The sequence below is a fragment of the Cotesia typhae genome, unplaced genomic scaffold (assembly GCF_013202065.1).
Source record: "Cotesia typhae breed Kobodo isofemale line unplaced genomic scaffold, CoteBio_Ctyphae contig_59, whole genome shotgun sequence".
Taxonomy (NCBI): Eukaryota; Metazoa; Arthropoda; class Insecta; order Hymenoptera; family Braconidae; genus Cotesia; species Cotesia typhae.
In genome coordinates, this window is record NW_027423761.1 from 470,540 (window position 1) to 489,600 (window position 19,061).

The following is a 19,061-nucleotide window of genomic DNA, read 5'->3' on the forward strand; positions in this document are numbered from 1 at the left end:
ACAAAAAAGCTCCAGTAAAAAAATCACCTCAGACTGATTGTTTCCCGGAAAATCGATATCTTATGAAAAAAACCGATTGATTTTCCGGAAAAAACGTCTTGAAAGTTAAAAATTGACCCAAAAAAATTGAGGGAATTTATAAGCAGAGTTTGTGGTGCAACAGACAAAAGCCGGAGTTTTAGTGGGCAAAAGTTTGGTTGACAAAAAAAGGCGCTTGCGCGAGTATATTGCTACTAGACAGAGTAAATAAATTTTTAAATAAGAGTTTTTTGGCCTCGCAGATTCCGGTGGTGTATATCGGAAAGGGGGAATTATTCTTTGGTTTGTGCATTATCCTCCGACCGAAGGATGGGATAGAAAAAAAAAGTTAAAACTGGAAAAGGGGATGAAGGACGTCGTCCCTCAAAAATGAAAAGCATCAAAAGCTCCACGACAAAGACAGAAGACACCAGACCAGACAAATTCGTCAGACTTTTCGGCAATTGCAAGTTAATACTGACAATCAAAGGCATTTTCCTGCTCCCATTTACCCTTATTTTGTTATTATTCGTTTTTCCGAGGACGGAATTTTTTTTTTTTTTTTTATGATTTAATCCTCAATTTTATCTTTTTTACTAATTTTGAAAAAAATGTACAAATACCTTTGGAAATTGCCTATCAAAAAAGTCCTTTAAAGATTTTCAATTGGAGTGATATTTCAGGAGCTACAGCTGTTCAAAAACCAGCTCTAGGAATTAGAAATTCGCTAATCTGCAGTCCTTTGTAAAATTGCGATTTTCTTAGGAACTATCAATTTTAGGAGGAAATTTATAGAGAACTTTTCTGTAAGAAATATAATTTCCTATAAGAAAGCTCTCAGGTAATTTTCAAATAGGAGTGATATTTTAGGAATTACAGCTGTTTGAAAATTATTCTAATGAATGACCTTGAAAAAATTAAAAATCTGGTAGCATCAATAAATTAGAGATTATCTCGGAAACTATTGATTTAATCAAATAGAACCTCAGGACTTTTTTTGTAGGTGATAAAATTTCTTATTCAATAAAGTACTTAGAAAATAATTTTGACGTTTTTAACCGTGAGTTATCGAGGCTTGAAAATAGGCGTGTACACTAGAGCGTAATAAATGAAAACATTCTTGATAAAAGAAATAATTATTGCGTAAAGATATGAATTATCTTTATTATTATTATCATAAAATGATATCAGTGTAAATATAATAAATTCTATTAAAAATTGATACAAGATGGCCGACGATAATTATGAGTTTAAACTTTGAATAGCAATAAAACAATTAATACGGTGTAATAACAAATTATAAATATCGTATATCAACAATATGGATGTATGTTAGTATGTACTGAGTACATTAACATGTTTAAACCCGTATTTTAAAGGAACGTTTGATGTTTTATTTACATTGGCATCAACTCGCCATCGTCTATCGTCATTTAAAGTGTGTGTAATGATAGTTTAATACCCGTACATTATTCTCAGATGTCTTTAGATCTACAAACTTAACTGCGAGGTTTCTGTTCAAGCTAAAATCAAACCTGTGGAGTCTACTTTATCGGAAATTTACTGCTCTACTGAATTTTTCGATAGGAGTTGTATTTTAGGAGTTAGGAGTCAAAATACCGATTAGTCTTATAGGAATGTCAAGGATGATTTTAGGAAGCTCTTAGGATTTAAACTATGAGTCCTATAAAAAAACTTTCAAATTATTTTTTGTAGTTTAGAATATTTCCTATCAAAAAGTCCTTTGGCACTATTTGATCCGACTGATAGTTTAGCCTACTAAGGCGTTCCACTAATGACTTATCAGGATTTTCCATGTTTTTTCATTCAAATGAATTTTCCGGTTAAACTATCAGTCGGAGAGGAAAACTTTCAAATAGTTTTTTGTAGCTTGGAAAATTTTCTATCAAAAAGTCCTTGAGCACTTTTTAATCCGACTGATAGTTTAGCCTACTAAGGCGTCCCAACAATCAGCAGTCCCTGATCCATCAAGCTATTCAAAGGATTTTGATTGAGAAAAAAATTTTCCAGCATAGAATCAAAACTGGACATTATATCTCGAACGGTATGAGGAAAAAGCTCATTAAATGTTGATAAAAAAATGAGAAGGTAATAATTACTCGGTTTTCTGGATGTTTTTTCTACTTGAAACTTACGAAATGAATATCTAACGATATTGGCTCTCTTTTTTTGTTCTGTGATTATCTCTCTCTCTATCTAAACCTCAATCTGTATTTCATCTGTGGTAAGTACTCGTCCATATTCCGTCTACTATAAACAGATCCAGAGGCACATTACCCGCGTAATTTTCACTCGAGTGCAAATATTTCCAGGTTTTTTTCGAGCCAGACAGACCAAACCCTTATGCTCTATCTCTCAACCGCTGAATCCTTTCGATTTATCTCAGCGAATATATGTTGCTATTTAACTCTATGTAATTAACTATTTTATTAAAAAATATTCCAATCTAAAGAATTTTTTTTTTGGTAAGAATTTTACGCTCTATAAAATTCTTCTTTAAAAATGTCTTTCTGAGTCTTTAAGTTTTCCTTCTGGAGCCGTTTTAAAGCGAACTAGCTTCCTAAGGCCTTGAAGTTACATTTTAGCTCCTAACTCCTAAAATATGACTCCTATCAAAAAATACAAAGAGACCTTTCTTACAGATCTCAACTTTTTCTACAACTTTGGTTTCAAGAAATTTTTTCATAGGATCCATTGTTTAGGTCCTAGGAGCTCCTAAAAACTACCCTGGAGCATCCTATGAGACTGACCTAGGATTTTGGCTTCTAACTCCTAAAATATCACTCCTATTGAAAAACTTTTTGAAACCTTTTTTATAGAGCACAATATTTCATACAACTTTTACTCGAAAAATTTTTCAGTAGGACCCATAGTTCAAGTCCTAGGAGCCTCCTAAAATCATCTTTGACATTCCTACAAGACTTGTCCTGTATTTTTCCTTCTAAGTCCTAGAATATAACTCCTATCGAAAAGCACGATTGGTAAAAATAGTCCTATGCACTTTTTGCCCAAGATGGATAGTTTCCGAGTAATAAAAGCTAAAAAAAATTTGTTTTTGATAACAGAGTTAACGATTATTATTTTTTGTGCAATATCCTGAAAGCTTTTTAAGAAAAGTTGAGCCGGGTATTGCCAGATGCGTATCTGGTCACGGCCTGTTGATTATATCGTAATTACTGTTTTAAATGTATTTCAAGAAACACGCGAGGTCTATGTCGCGTACCACCTACTGAGACGGGGTCGGGCCTGTTCTGTTGTACAGCCCAACTTTATACATTCATCGATATAGTAGGCAATCTTTTCTTATCGGGTCACAGGAGATTTATAGAAACCGCCGGCGATGGCGTATCGTCATGACTTTTGTTCGTGGCCACAGCCTACACACGCTATTGCGGTACTTTTTTTTATTATCATTATTATTACTATTTTTCATATATTCTCATAATTTATAGTCTAAATACCAACTAATAATCTGCAATAGTCATCAAACATCACTTTTACTCTTCAATACGAGGTAATTTTTTTTTCAACGCCCTCTATCTCAGTAATTATCAACGGCGGCATGGGTCACCAAAAGGCTTTTTTGTAGGGCCTTTAATGTTCTTCAAAAAAGTTCTTTGACATTTTTTGATACGATCAATATTTCTTCAACTTTTCACTCCCGGAAAAGTGCCGAAAAAAAACACACAATTTTATCTTGCTCTAAACTTGCGATTTTTGGCTAGACTATAAGTTGGAGAGAAAAACTTTCAAATACTTTTTTGTAGCTCAAAGAATTTCCTAAAAAAAAGTCTACTTGCACATTTTGATCCGACTGATAGTTTAGTCTACTAAGGCGTCCCACTGATGATTCATCAGGATTTTACGCGTTTGGCTAGTCTCAATTTTAAAAATTCATCATCTTGGATCAATTTGGAATATTGAATCATATTAGGGCTCAAATGAAAGCTTGAATCTTCAAGATTTTTTTCTCTCTTGAAGTACCAGTGGTCCGACAATCAGTAGCTGAGATATTCAGCTCTTTATTTCAAAGCAATATTTTTTACTGGTTAATAAATAGCAAAATAAAAATGACACTTAGCTACTTATCTTTGATTTATCCGGCAGTAAAAACCAATAACATAATAGACAATCGGTTCGAAGAGTCCTTGAAGCAATTGTCATTCCATCAAAGAGACTCTCGTTCAACTTAAATTTCTCTTTTTTTTTAATTCCACGCCGATAATCGTCGATTCTTCTTCAAGAGGGTTTATTTTTTTCTCCGTTATCATTGTCGCGGAAAAAGCTCTATTTTTTTTCCCCATAATCGGTCGTCGATCCAGCTTTTATTTTATTTTTATTCTCCACTTAAGGCCGCCTGTTAAATATTATATTAATAATTGATACACATAAAGGCGTTAAAAAAATTTTCAACCCTTTTTTAAGTGCTCGGACACTGGCTCTTCCGCTAGCGAACAATCGCGTGTCGAGTGCTATTTACTCTTTTTTTACCCTACCGCATTTAATTGATTTTTTTTATTGTAAAACAGACTGATACTTGTCTCTTTTAAATTGCTCAAATTTGAGGGAAATTTTAAAGATAATTTGACAGCTAGGGACACTTTTGGTTAGGAAATTTCCCGAATTAGAAAAAAAGTCTTTAAGAGTTTTCCAATAGACCTGATATTTCAGCCGTAAAGGCCTTAGTAGGCTAAACTATGAGTCGGATCAAAAAGTGCAAAAGAACTTTTTTATAGGAAATTTTCCGAGCTAAAAAAAAGTATTAAAAAGTTTTTCTCTGTGATGAACCGTTTAGCCACAAATCTCACTTAACAAACTCAACTTCTATTAATTGCAACTTTTGTATTGGTCAGGGGTAAATGACCTCTGAATAATTCTAAAAAAAATTTGTTTTCGTTTATACATTTTTGAAAATCTACTGCTCATAAAATATGAGCGGAAACTGATGAAAAATTAAAAAAGGATGTCAATCTAAATAATCAATCGATCTAAATTTAGTTTAAAAAAATGCTTACCTCTTTATCTTTGGCCTGTAGCTCCTGGTCCAAGTTGCTGGGTGACCTCCTTGGATTGCTCTCTGTGGAATTATGCTCAGTACTGGTTAGTGCATTTTGGGGCAACTGTCCCTCAGTCTTTGAATTATCACTCGCTGCGTATTTTTCCTTCAGTGCCGACAGCTCTTTTTCTGCTAGCGTTGCCCTCTGTAACAAAAATCAAGAAAAAAATTATTAACTCTTGAACTATTAATTGTAGAGAAAAGTGGCAGAAGACTTTTTTGTAGAGCATTAAATTTTCTTTAAAAAAGTCTTTGGGCGACCTAAACCGCCTGTTATAGTTTAGCAGGAAATTGCATTTAAATGATAAATATAGGGAAAATTTTCGATAGAATCTTACTGGGACGCCTTAGTAAGCTAAACTATCAGTCGGTTCAAAAAATACACTCAGACTTTTTTGGAAAAAAAATTCCGGGCAACAAAAAAGTATCTGAAAGTTTTTCTCTCCGACTTATAGTTTAGCCAAAAATCGCAAGCTTAAAACAGTTTAAAATTATGGGCTATTTTCTAGCACTTTTCCGGGGGTGAAAAGTTTAAGAAATATTGTTCGTATCAAAAAGTGCCAAAGGACTTTTTTGTAGAGCATCAAAGGCCCTACAAAAAAGCCTTTTAGTGACCTATACCGCTGCTGACAGTTTCCGAGATAGAGATTGTTAAAATAAAAAAATTCTTAAATTCGCAAGAAAACTGACTTTTTGATATAAAATTAACGTTATAGAAAAGTTTATAGCGAAAAAACGACGGATTTAAATATAAAGAATCTCGATTAAAGGAATGTTGAGCTTGACAAGGCGAGATAGTTGGCGATCCTCGCCAGCTGTTGCGTGTGTACACAACTAAAGACTGAGAGAGCGAGTGAGTAACCGAGCGTCGAGAGTTTAGAAAGAGACAACTTGTATGTTTGATACCTAAATACCCTCTTGAGAGTAGGGTATCCCGTGTGAACTGAAGATACATGTATATATACACATTTATATGTATATATATATATATATATATATATATATATATATATATATATATATATATATATATATATATAAATATATATATATATACTTACACAACCAACATTAAGCACCTAACGACTTACAAGTACTAACGCACTTTTAATACACACTAGCAGATCTTGAGCTATAGAAACACATGATCAACACAGGATCAATGTTACTGATGAGCATCTGTAGAAATAGTTTGTCTGGCTCTTATTATCCGTCTTTTTCTCCTTTTACGATTTCTTAAACTCCATCCGTTCTTTTTGTTCTCATATCAGCTTCAGGTTTTTTTTATTTTTATTTTATTTTGTTTTAATAGAGCTAAAAACTATCTTTATGGTGGGAAAGTTGCTCCAAGGCTGTAATTTTAGAATTGTTTCTTAATTATTTTATAAAACTATTCTGCTAATGATAACTCAAAATCGACTTTACTACGACTATTACTGCTCAAACGCCTGTAACTCTAAAGCTATATGACCTAGAAAAAAAAGTTTGGTACATTTTTAATAGCCTTTCTTATGCCAAAGACAATAAGCTCAAACGGGGGTAAATCGGATAATTAAGTCTTGAGATATGGCTATTTTTGCAATGAAAAATCGGAGATTTTTCTAGTTTCCAAGGCTAGATTTCAGAGGGCCGTATCTTGAGACTGGGAAGACTTGGATCAAAAATGCAGCTGACTCGACCTAGAGCCATCTTTGCAGAAGATATTGAGCCCAAGCGCAACTGAATCAGTCCAGTAGTTTCCGAGTGGTAGCCATTTCAAAAAAGACATTTTTCAAGGTCATTGATAAGACAATTTTTGGCTCCCGCTCTGTTACGCGATAACTTGAAAACTATTGGTCAGATTAAAAAAACTCAGAGGCCCTTTTCTGTAGTCTTAGGATCAAGGAAGAACATTGTGAGCCAATTGTGAGCCAATCAGAGGACTAAATCTGGAGATATGAAGTTAAAAAGTGAAAAATCAATATCTAAATTTCCATATCCCGGGTCCCAATTAATCTCGGTAATAAAAACCGAAACAAATAAACGCAAGCAATACAATAAACCGTACAATAGCCGTTGAAGAAAATGCAAATGAGTTTCCAGTTTGCGTAGCCTCACTCCCGAGTAAAAAATCGCTACCTGAGTAGCCGTACAATGCCGGTATATTTTTATGGCCCGCCGCGGGGATCTAATGGCACCCCATGGACAAAAAAGACTCGAGCCCAAAACAAAAGAATAGATTCCGAGTAGACGTCATTGTTTTCGGTATATTCCGCACCCTTCATACATTTATTTTCCTCCCTTCTTTCCCCTTCCCGTTACCCTTACTTGGGAGTCTTACCCGCGAACTTATAACATTATTTAAAAATAAAAATATCTAAATGCAACATTTTTCAAGTTGGGCCATATTTGACGCCCTTATATAGTGAATATCTATGGGGTGGCGACTCCCTGCAGATTCCACCCTCATGTTCATGGATCACTTTCCCGTGTCAGGGTATGTTTATTTATAAACATAAATTTTAATGATACTGATGAAAATATAAGACACTCGTTATTTATAACCTTGTCATTTTTTACGCTTTTGTACCTCGTAGATTTTAATATTGAGTATCAAGGGGAAGATTTTTAAGCGGCTTAATTTTTCATTACAAGATCAAAGCTTGGATTAATCCCAAAATTTTATTCTCAGCCCTCTAATTCTCTAACTATTGATCGAATTGAAAAATAATAGAAGACTAAAAATGATAGTTTGTATTAAAATCAATTTTCTGACTAAACTATCAATCGGAGAAAAAAACTTCCAAATCATTTTTTGTAGCTTGAAAAATTTCCTATCAAAAAGTATTTAAACACTTTTCGATCCGACTGATAGTTTAGCCTACTAAGGCGTTCCACTAATGACTTATCAAGATTTTTTCGATCAAATGCAATTTACAGCAATAATATCAACTATTGTGGAAAACTCTCGCATATATTTTTATAGCCTGGAAAATTTCCTGACCCACAATGTCCCTAAGCGTAAAATTTTCTTCAATAGCAAAGTCAGGATAACAAATTGAAAAAAAAAAAAAAGAATCCTTTGATTTTAGACTAGCGGTTTAATGTCATTGACATCTTTAGCGTTTACTGCGTTAGTTTCGCGTGGCGGTGAAAGCAAAAAGGGCTGAAGCACAAGAGAAAGGGTTTCTTCCGATTTTCTCTGGGGGACTAAGCCTACTGATTGGGGACGATAAAGCGGGGGTGAGAATGGGTTAGGGGGAGGATAAGAGAGAAAAGGAAGGGGTAAAACACTAATTAGTTATCAAAGGGCGAAGAAGGGTTTGGTCACAAAATAGTATAGAAGTCTCTTTGGATCTCGCCCTACTAAAATTTTCCCTCATTTCAACGGGATCCTTACCCTCCTGGCACCCCTTTCCCCTCTCAATATTCCACCGGCTCTTTGTAGGCTCATTCGGTCTCTTATTCACTCGCTCCTTTATCTCGAGTGTCTTAATACCGCTGGGAACACCGTGTATTGATTTTCGAATCATTAATTCTACGTCTAATCAGAACTTACAACCAATATTTTGCGAGGGTGATGATAGGGCGTTGAATTAAAATGAAAAAAAAATATACCTTTTTTTATTTATTACTATCATTTTTTTTCGGTGTAATCTCTTTTGTTTAACGGGAAATTGAATTTTTTATCAGCTGGCAATTTTCCGGGGCTGATAACTCGGAAACTATAAGACTTAGGAAAAAAAAATTCCCGACTTTTTTTTAGCCCTTTTTACGTCAAAGACAGTGAGTCCAATCGGGGGTAAATTGGACAATTAGGTCCCGAGATATTACCATTTATTTAACGAGATATCGGAGATTTTCCACTCTCAGAAAGTGTACTTCAGAGGGCCGCATCTTGGAACTGGTAAGACTTGGATTAAAAATGCAGCTGACTCGACCTAGGGTCATCTTTACAGAAGAGATTGAGCCCAAGCGCGACCAAATTGGTCCAATAGTTTCCGAGTGGTAGCCATTTAAAAATGGTCATTTTTCAAGGTCATTGATAAGATAATTTTCCGCTACAACTTTGTCACGCGATAACGGGAATACTATTGGTAGGAGGAAAATTACTCATAGAATCTTTTCTGTAGTCCGTGAATCAAGGAAGAGCATAAGTCTAAATTTGAGCCAATCGGATAATTAGAAAAAAAGTTACGGGCTTAAGAGGGAGGAGTTGACAAAATGAAAGCTGTGAAAGTATTTTTTTGAAAAAAACTCGTAATAGGAAACGTCTTTCGGTTGAATGAATTTAACAGAACTGCGTGTAATTATCATTGTAAGGTAATTTGATGACGGGTGATGGTTTGATCCTAAAAGCTACTGCGGCAGAGTAGAGACGGCAGGATTTAGACAATGGAAAATGGATAAAAGTTGATAATGCGATGAAACAATAGAAGATTCGATGTGTCGGATCGCCAGACCGCCCGAGGACCATATGAAATTCTGGGGGAATATGATGTGTAGGACAGAATGAGAACGCATTGTCACAATTTACATTGAATCGACGGCAATACCACATGCTAAGTGGAAGGCTATGGAAGCGGGGGTCGAATTGGGGAGGGAGAGAGAGTGAGGGCTGCAGAATGGTTTCGTTGTTGGCAATATGTTCAAAACGGGATATTTAATTTACGATTTTCGCTTGCTCTGCTGACTTTCAATGCTTTGATCTTTCACGATGAATTTTGAATTATAAATATTTTTGCATTGTTTCAATCCTAAGTCGCAAAAGCGCCTGTAGCTTTGTAAATCTTGATTTTTTTTTAAATTTTTATTTTCAAAGTCAAAAATTAGCCTTAATTTTTTGGATTTTTAGTGTGTTACAAAAATTGGCTGTAATTTTGAAAATATTTATCTTATGAAAATTTATTAGCAATAAAAGTTGTAGCTGAGAAGAAGCGCTGATCAGAATAGCTATAAAAGTTTCAAAAAAGTAAAACCATAGCGGAGATATTGATGCGGACGCTAGTGGGTTGTTTACACCCTCGATAGAAAAATGAATTTAATTCTAGAATTACTGGGTAAGAGTGTATTGTTGGGCGGTATATTATTGAAATAACGGCAACAATATAATAGCAAGTACTGAGAATGAGAATATATATAAAAAATAAGTAAAAAAGAGTGAATAAGCGGTAACAATAGAGTTGCGGCTATTTTTTATTGTATTATTTCATATTATTTGATATCTTTGTTATTATTCGGATCTAAATTTAGAATGGACGTTTGATTTTAAAATAAAAGGGTGAATAATCTGAGGGTGGCAAAGACACCGGAGAAACAGGAAATGGATAGAGAAAAAAGTTACGCTGTCAGAAAAAGATACTTGATTGACAAAAAACTTCCATTTTTATTAATTCCATTTCAAAGCTCCTGTAATTTAAAAGCTATAAGACCTAGAAAAAAAAAGCTTGGTATCTTTTTAGTAGCCCTTTTTATGCCAAAGACAATGAGCCCAAACGGGGGTAAGTTGGATAATTAGGTCTGGAGATACGACCATTTTTGCAATGAAAATTCGGGGATTTTTCTAGTCTCAAAGGCTGGACTTCAAAGGTCCGTATCTTGAGACAGGGAAGATTTGGATCAAAAATGCAGCTGACTCGACCTAGGACCATCCTTACAGAAGAGATTGAGCCCAAGCGCGACCAAATCGGTCCGATAGTCTCCGAGTGGTAGCCATTTAAAAAAGATCATTTTTCAAAGTCATTGATAAGATCATTTTTGGCTCCTCCTTTGTTACGCGATAACTTGAAAACTATTGTTCATAAGAAAAAGATTCACAGTATCTTTTCTATAGTTCTTGGATCGAGAAAAAATATGGGTCCAAGTGGGAGCTAATTAAAGCAATAGATCTCGAGATATGAATTTTTGAAAATAAACCTTAAAATTCTAGCTATTTAATTCTAAAAAAGAATAAAGAGATTGGAAATTAATTAAATTCCGCGGATTTTGAGCCTTTAATTCTCACCCTGAACCTCGCAGATTTTGTTCTAAAACACCATTTTTAATCTCAATTTCATCCTCCACCTTGCTGGGGTTTTTATTCATATTTCCAGCCCCTCTATTTTCTTTCAAACCCGTCAATGAATCAGAACGTCAAAGTGACATAAAAAAAACATGAAAAAGTAACAGAGAATAAAGAAAAAAAAAAAGCTTGGAAAAGCATAGAATCTGAAACACGACTCGGAAACACGGGGATTAACACTCAACACATTCAAATTGGCTCCGACCTTTTTATTTATTTTTCACACACGCTTCTAAAAGAAAGGAAGAAATTTATCCACATAAAAACACTGTTTTGCATTAAATGCAGCGCATCTATACGCATTTTCTTTCTTTTTCTTTTTTTTTAATGCATTAGGCTAATTAAATTTACTTAAAACGACATCCATCAATTTTATACAATTTTGTCGCGATCTTTATCAATAATTTTTTTTATTAATTGATTTTTTATGGTATCGCATGATCATATATCATCATATATGACCATTTGTGATCATATGTGACCATTTTTATCACATATGATCAACATCATGGACCATATGTGGTCATAAATGGTCACATATAACCATATCATGCCATATATGACCACATATTGCCATATATGGTCATATATGGTCACTTATGGTTATATATGACCACTTATGATCACATATGATCACTTATGACCAACTTTCATCGTATATCAAAGACTAAATCTGTTCATTAATGGTCACATGATCATATATGATCACATGTGATCATATATGATCACAATGAATTTTTTTTTTTCAATTAAAAAAATTTTTTTTAAACTCAGATTATAATTGTTAATATTAAACACTTACGTCGACTGGTAGACGTCGGAAAAAAAAATAAAAAGCATTCGGAAAAAGCAGATGGATAGAAACTCGAATGATAAAGTTAGGAAAAGGGGTTTGAAAATGAGTGATAATGCCACGGCTTTACTTAGCTAATTAGGACTCTCTACCAAATACGTTCCGCTTTCTGATCCTCTTCTCGATCCTCCATCTTCCATCCTTCATTCTCCCTCAACCTAATCGGCATCTCTCTCAATATTTCTTTCATTTGCTTTTCATTCCCAACCATCTCCAAATGTCTACATCCCTCTCTTATTTCTCCCCAGTTCTCCTCCTACACCCCTCACCCGCACTCTATGGACAAAACTACGTCCTTGTATCAATCGCACAATTTTAACTCTTCCAGTCTCATTCTCATTCTCATTCGTTTAACTTTTATCTCATCTAGTTTCTCTTCTCTTTCATCCGTACGCTTTTCCTTTGCCACCCCCTCGCCCTCGCCCCTCCATCCTTTGGACCTTACTCAGCTTTAACTATTCTATCATCTCATTATTATTATATTAAATTCATTTAATATGTTATTATTATTATTATTTTCCTATTACGGAGATAAATTAAAATTTTCAATCATAATTATTAAATTTTCCCATTTAATGTCCTCGAATTCAGACCTTGAAATTCTATAGTGCAACTTTGAATAATTATTCCTGCGAGGCAAAATTTTTTTTCGACTTGTTGGTAAGCTACGAGTCTAGATCAGATCTTTGGCAATCCAAAAAGGTCCTATTTGATATACTTTTGACCAATAGGAGCCGAGATACCGACGACTGAAGCCGGACACTCAAAATCTAGTAGTTTCGTTTTTAGACTGCTGTAACTTAGAAACTATCAGTCCTATCGGAAAACTTTTAAATAATTTTTTGTAGCTCGGAATATTTCCTATCAAAAAGTCTCACGGCACATTTTGATCCGACTAATAGTTTAGCCTACTAAGGCGTTCCACTAATGACTCATCAAGATTTTCCCGTTTTTTCATTCAAATGTAGTTTTCGGAAAAACTATTAGTCAAATCGGAAAACTCTATGGGAATTTTTTGTAGCCCGGAAAATTTCCTAACCAAAACTATCCCTAAAAGTTACAATTCGACTTTTTCTTCCCGCGAAACAGCCTGTAATAATTGAGACCCGGTACCAAGATAATGAATAGGTAAAATTTTAATGAAAGATTCAATAAATAATTGAGTATTTTGCATTGAATATTGAATGGCGAATGCAGACGATCAATTAGCGACTCATTACTCAGTACTCAGAAATTCAATGGAAGCATGTATCAATTTAACCGAGGTAGGACTACGTTAGGAACATGACTACTCAATACCGATACGTATCGTCGTCAAGTGGCCACTTGACTGAGTCTCATCTCGCCCCCACCTCTCTCTTTTGCTCTCCCCCCTCTTGCTTCTACTCGACTCTAGTATCTATACTCTTTATATTCTGTTGCATATTTATTACCATGATATTGTGGTATCGAGGTGATAAAAGAGATAAAAAAATATTGAAAGTAATATTCGTTAACGATTTCTCAACCCTCAATATACTCAGATACTTGACTAGTAGACTAAAGAGGATGCAACACACTCCGACCTTTCATATCCTCTATCGATTATTCAACATGCTATGTAATTTAATCATATACTTTTTTATTTTTTAAAGAATTATTTTAATAAAATATAAGGGGGAATTTGTATGACGCTCTAATTTCAAGAGAAATTGAAAAAAGTATGCATAATAGGATGTTGTTAGTTAGGAAATTTTCCAGGCTACAAAAAATTCCTTTCACATTTTCCGATCTGACCGATAGTTTTTCCGGAAAATGCATTTAAATTCAAACTATCGTTTTTTTAGAAGAACTACATTTTAAAAATTCCCTAATTTTGGATTTTGAAAACCAAAATAGACACTTGGGAAGGTTTTTGGTTAGGAAATTTTCCGAGCTACAAAAAAGTCTCAAAGAATTTTCCGATCTGACTGATGGTTTTTCCGGAAAATGCATTTAAGTTCCAACTATCGTTTTTCTGGATGAACTAAATTTTCAAAATTCCCTAATTTTGGATTTTGAAAACCAAAATGGTTACTTAGGGACATTTTTGGTTAGGAAATTTTCCGGACTACAAAAAAGATCTCTTAAGAATTTTCAAAAAAATCGATATTTTCCAAGCTAGAGGGCTCTAAAAGGAAAAATAAAAAATAATGTGTATTTTTAAATGAGTTTTCCGACTGAGAAAATAAGAGGAAGTAATTAAAAGGTAGACAAAAGGATCCCAGTGGACCTTAAGGCCAGTAAAAAACTAAACAGACACAAGTAAGCATAAAAGAGGGTTTTGAAGATAAAAAGATGGAAGAAGGAAAACTCGGGGCTGATAGCCGATCCAAAGAAAAACAAAGAGTTGATCAAAGTGAACGTATTGCAGGCATGTGGGTAATTATCCACGACCTTTAACCCCTTCATTTCCCCTCCTTGTTCTTCATCGGGTTTCTTCTGACAGATTAGAGACTTTATAAATAATAAATAATTAAATAATTACGGACAAATTCATTTTTCGAAGGATTTTTTCGAATTTTTGAGTTTTTGCTTCTTTAAGGGCCAATATCTCGGCTCCTAATTGTCGGACCCAGTGACCAGTCAAACAAAAGTTGTAGAGCAGACTCTGGGCTACAAAAAACACTACTCGTTTGACCCTCTAGCTCAATTAGGAAAGAAGTTATAGAGGTTCAAAAAAATAAAAATAAAATTCTCTTTCTTAGTGAAATTATTTCGTATGATTTATTGTATGCAAATGACATGTGTAGTAAATTGTAGAGGCATCAACCGAGAAACAAAGCTAGCCATTTGACATTTAATTAACGAATTAATCCGAGGCCGTTGATAATTAAACAAATTTTTCGTCTATTGTTTAAAAATTCAATCGAATAGATTTTTTTATATTCAAATTTAAACCCAATAATTCTTTACAATTTTTTTCTATAATTCGCGCTCTATGTGCGCACGTTCGCGCGCTTTTGTTCTTTGGCGATCATTATCTTATTATGTTTGAGTACTGAGGACCGGAAGTGCTTGAATAACGCTTGTTAAATAAAAAAAAAAAAATTTATTATCGAAATTTTTAGTTTGATAAATATTTTGAAGTTTTTTTTTAATTTTTCTGTTGTTTATAAATTGATCTGTAACTCGAAAATTATTGATTTTTTTGAAAAATTATATCAGAACTTTTTTGTAGCCCGGAAAATTTCCTAACCAAAAATCTCCTATTTGCTATAATTTCATGCATTTTCCAATGACTTATAGAGTTTTCAAAAACAAAATTTAGTAAATTTTCCAAAAATTTGACTTTTTGATCTTTCAAGGTCAATAACTCGGAAAATATTAATTTTAGGAAAATTTTTAAAGAACCAAAAATTATTGCCTGGAAAATTTCCTAACTCATAATGTCCCCAGGTGTTTATTTATTTCAATTAGAACCTTGTAAATTATAAAAATCAGATCGTGTGAATTTTGTAGTGAGAATTTAAACGAAATAATTATCACCAAAAAAAAAAAAAATTGTATGAAGAATTAAGATCAACAAGACGTATGTTCACAGGTTTCGAATTACACTTAAAATTCCTCGATTTTGTTAGCATTATTTGCCCGGAATTGTTCATTATAATTCGATGAATAGCCACTGGGACTATTATAATTATTATTATTAAAATGTGCTAGTGATTTGAATAGTACTATAATTACATCCTACTTGTAAAATAAAACCTTTACATCACACGTCAACGTCTGAGCTCTAGTCTGACTTGTCATCCTATAAAACAATTCTTTTTTTTTTTTTCAATTATTTATTATTATTATTATTTTGTCGCAAAGGAAGGAAATATTGATAAAATTATCAACGGAAGCGATAAACGCCTACAAAAATGATTTTTTAGTTTCAAAAATTCATAACTTTTGAAACAAATTTTTTTTAGGAGCTTTTTTCAGCTCATAAACTAAATCAGAGTTTGGCGTTTGTAAAACAGTCCCCAAAAGTTCATTTTGGACCCATAGGTCCCAAGATATAGCTGATTTAAAATTGGGCCCAAAAATAAAAATATGAATTTTTTTTATTTTTTTAGTTTTAAAAATTCATAACTTTTGAATTTATGGAAACTTTGGGACTTTTATGAACTCATATCAAAGATCAGATCTTGGCGTTTCCAAAAAGGTCCCTAAACGTCAACTTTCGACCAATAGAAGCCTCAGAAAATCAAACTAAAATGTTTTTTTTTTAAATCTAGAGTATCAATTTTCAATGAGTTGTTACTTGTAATATATTTATTAAATTAAATGTGTTATACATAAATATATATGTTTATCGAAATTGTAATAGTGGCTTGTATGTTTACGAATATCAAACCGATAATAAATAACGTGGTATATATGTTTAAACCGGAAGAACAATCACGATTGATTACTCGGAATGAGATAATCGTTATTGAGGACAATCAACACTATGGAAGTTTAGAAAAAAAATTCATTATTATTATTATGTTTAATTATTTAATTTGGGTAGAACCGAGAATCGAGAAGCCTCCAAATTAGTATTTTTTGTTATCTAGTATTATTATTATTATTGTTATTATGATGAATGTTTGAGGAAGGATTTATGAATGTGTTAACGTTATATTACATGATTCAATAATTATTTTTTTTGATGATACAAGAAATCAAATTTCAAATAACGGAGATAAAGAAAGTGGGTTTATGGTTAGCTCTTGTCACTTTTATTTACAGCTGGTATGTTTGTTTATTGAATTTATATATCATTGTCATATTTTTTTAATTATTATCATTTTTATTTTATTATTATCATTATTAATAGTATTAAAAACAAGTTTCGTTCAATAGAAAACTATTTAAAATTTTTAAAAATATTTTCATTTTTTTCAGAATTTTCCGAAGGTTTTCACCACTTTTCACAGTGACATATTCATTTTTCACCCCAACAAAATACCAATAAAAAAGCAATTTTTCAGAATTTTCATCATTTTCCACGTCTAAAAAAATTTTCCGCCTCACAGTTTTCAATATTACTAAAAAAAATCCATTTTTTTCCTAGAAAATTTCCACTAATTTTCCCAATTTTCTTACGCATCAATTATCTGAATTTTCACACTTTTCCTGAATTTTCCAGCCAATAATTAAGATTTTCCGAGTCTTTTAAAAATTTTTCTATATTGTCATCTACCTTGTTAAGTTTTTCACCCAATTTTCATTCAATTTTCCGGGAGATTTCCCGAATTTTTCCAATAAATTTTCCGACCTTTTTCCACTTTTTTAAAATTTTTTCTTTTTTCAAAAGTTCTCAATTTTTTTTATTAAAAATTTTCCGAAATTTTCTGACCATTTAAATTACCTTAAAAAAAGTTCTCTCATTGTCATAAATAATTACTTCCTTAAAATTGTCCCAGTCCAATTTACCAAAAGTAAAATCAATTAAATAACTTATTTAAAATAATTTTAAAAAATACTATGAGGGTCTCCACATACGGGCACACATAAAATTATTATTTTTTTATTTTTCAATATAGATATATAGATATATACGTCTACATATATTTATATATAGACATATAGGATGAGACATCCAGATGTTTGAGATCCCTGTTTGTCAAGGCGTGACTCGGCACTTGCGCTTATATGTTATATGTTACACCAACTCCAATACTGTCTTTATTTCCACTCTAGTCTCAATACACATTATACGTCTCTTTATATATTTATAACTTAAATTATACACAAAAAAAAAAATATATATATATATATATATATATATATATATATATATATATATATATATATATATATATATATATATATATATATAACATACATTTATTTTCATTGGATTAAAGAAAATTATTCTTCATATTTTTTTATTGGGACATCGTATATATCAATTACGATCGATTGACCATGAGATTTTCTAACTTCTTCCAATTGATAATAATTTATAAATTAAGGAGATTAGTAATTTACTGCTGTGACTAATCTAATTGTTTGTTTTTCATATCATACCATAGTATTGGTTAGGAAATTTTCTGGGCTATAATTTTTAATTCTTTAAAAATTTTTATAAAATTGATATTTTCGGAGTTATTGACCTTAAAAGATTGAAAAGTCAAATTTTAGGAAATTAAATGATTTTTGTTTTTTAAAAGATGATAACTCGGTGGAAAATCAATGAAAATAAATAAAGTGGGAGTGTTTGGGTTAGGAAATTTTCCGGGTTACAATTTTTAATTCTTTAAAAATTTTCTTAAAATTGATATTTTCCGAGATAAAAAGCTTTAAAGTTTGAAAAAGCAAAATTAAATAAAAAAAAACTCAGAAAATGATTTTAAAAATCAATAATATTATTTAAAAAAATAAATACGGTAGATATTGATAATAAAATTTAACATATGAGGATTGTAGTATCGAGTGTGTGTCAAAACACATGATGTGATGCCTGTGGGTATGAAAGAGGAAATCGCAGCGGGGGCGCCATAAAAATATTTTTAGACGTGAGAAGAAGATCTTTGGAGTCTGTCGGAGTTGTGGAAAGGATAGGATGAGAATTAAAAAAAAATATATATATATGTATTTCGAAAAAATAAAGAAAAAGATTAAGACGAAATAATAAAAGTAAAAAGGTCACAAGAAAAAGAGGAAACGGCTTAGACGAATGATCGGATGACTTAAAGCCACGTGCAACCGATACAGCTGCATTTTTTAGCTTTTTTTAACTTTATTTTACGTCTATACGTTTTTTGCCCCTGTCTTCTTTACTTACTAAATACTTACCCTCCTTTTAATTATTATTTACTAGTTATTCATTTATTTTTTAACATTTTCAAGTTTTTGTTCTTTAAAGCTCGATATCTCAAAAACTATCAATCTTAGGAAAATTTTTAATTAGATGTAAATTGTAACCCGGAAAATTTCTTAACTCATGATAATATAATTTTTCAATTTTCATCAATTTTTCACCGAGTAATTAATTTTTTATAAACGCGAAGAAAAATGTTATTGTTCAAAAATTTGACTTTTTATCTTTTAACCTCAATAAATCGGAAAATATCAAA

The 19,061-nt window shown here is 32.3% G+C and overlaps 1 protein-coding gene across 9 annotated transcripts in view; it reads right to left on the bottom strand.

Moving 5' to 3' along the window:
* Nucleotides 1-19,061, bottom strand: part of Cut (homeobox protein, cut) — a 62,394-nt gene that overhangs the window by 26,813 nt on the left and 16,520 nt on the right. For all 9 annotated transcript variants that reach the window (XM_074250698.1, XM_074250693.1, XM_074250697.1 and 6 more), the window contains one exon: nucleotides 5,055-5,240. In XM_074250698.1, coding sequence (XP_074106799.1) covers nucleotides 5,055-5,240 — 186 coding nt within the window. The remainder of the gene's footprint in view (nucleotides 1-5,054; nucleotides 5,241-19,061) is intronic.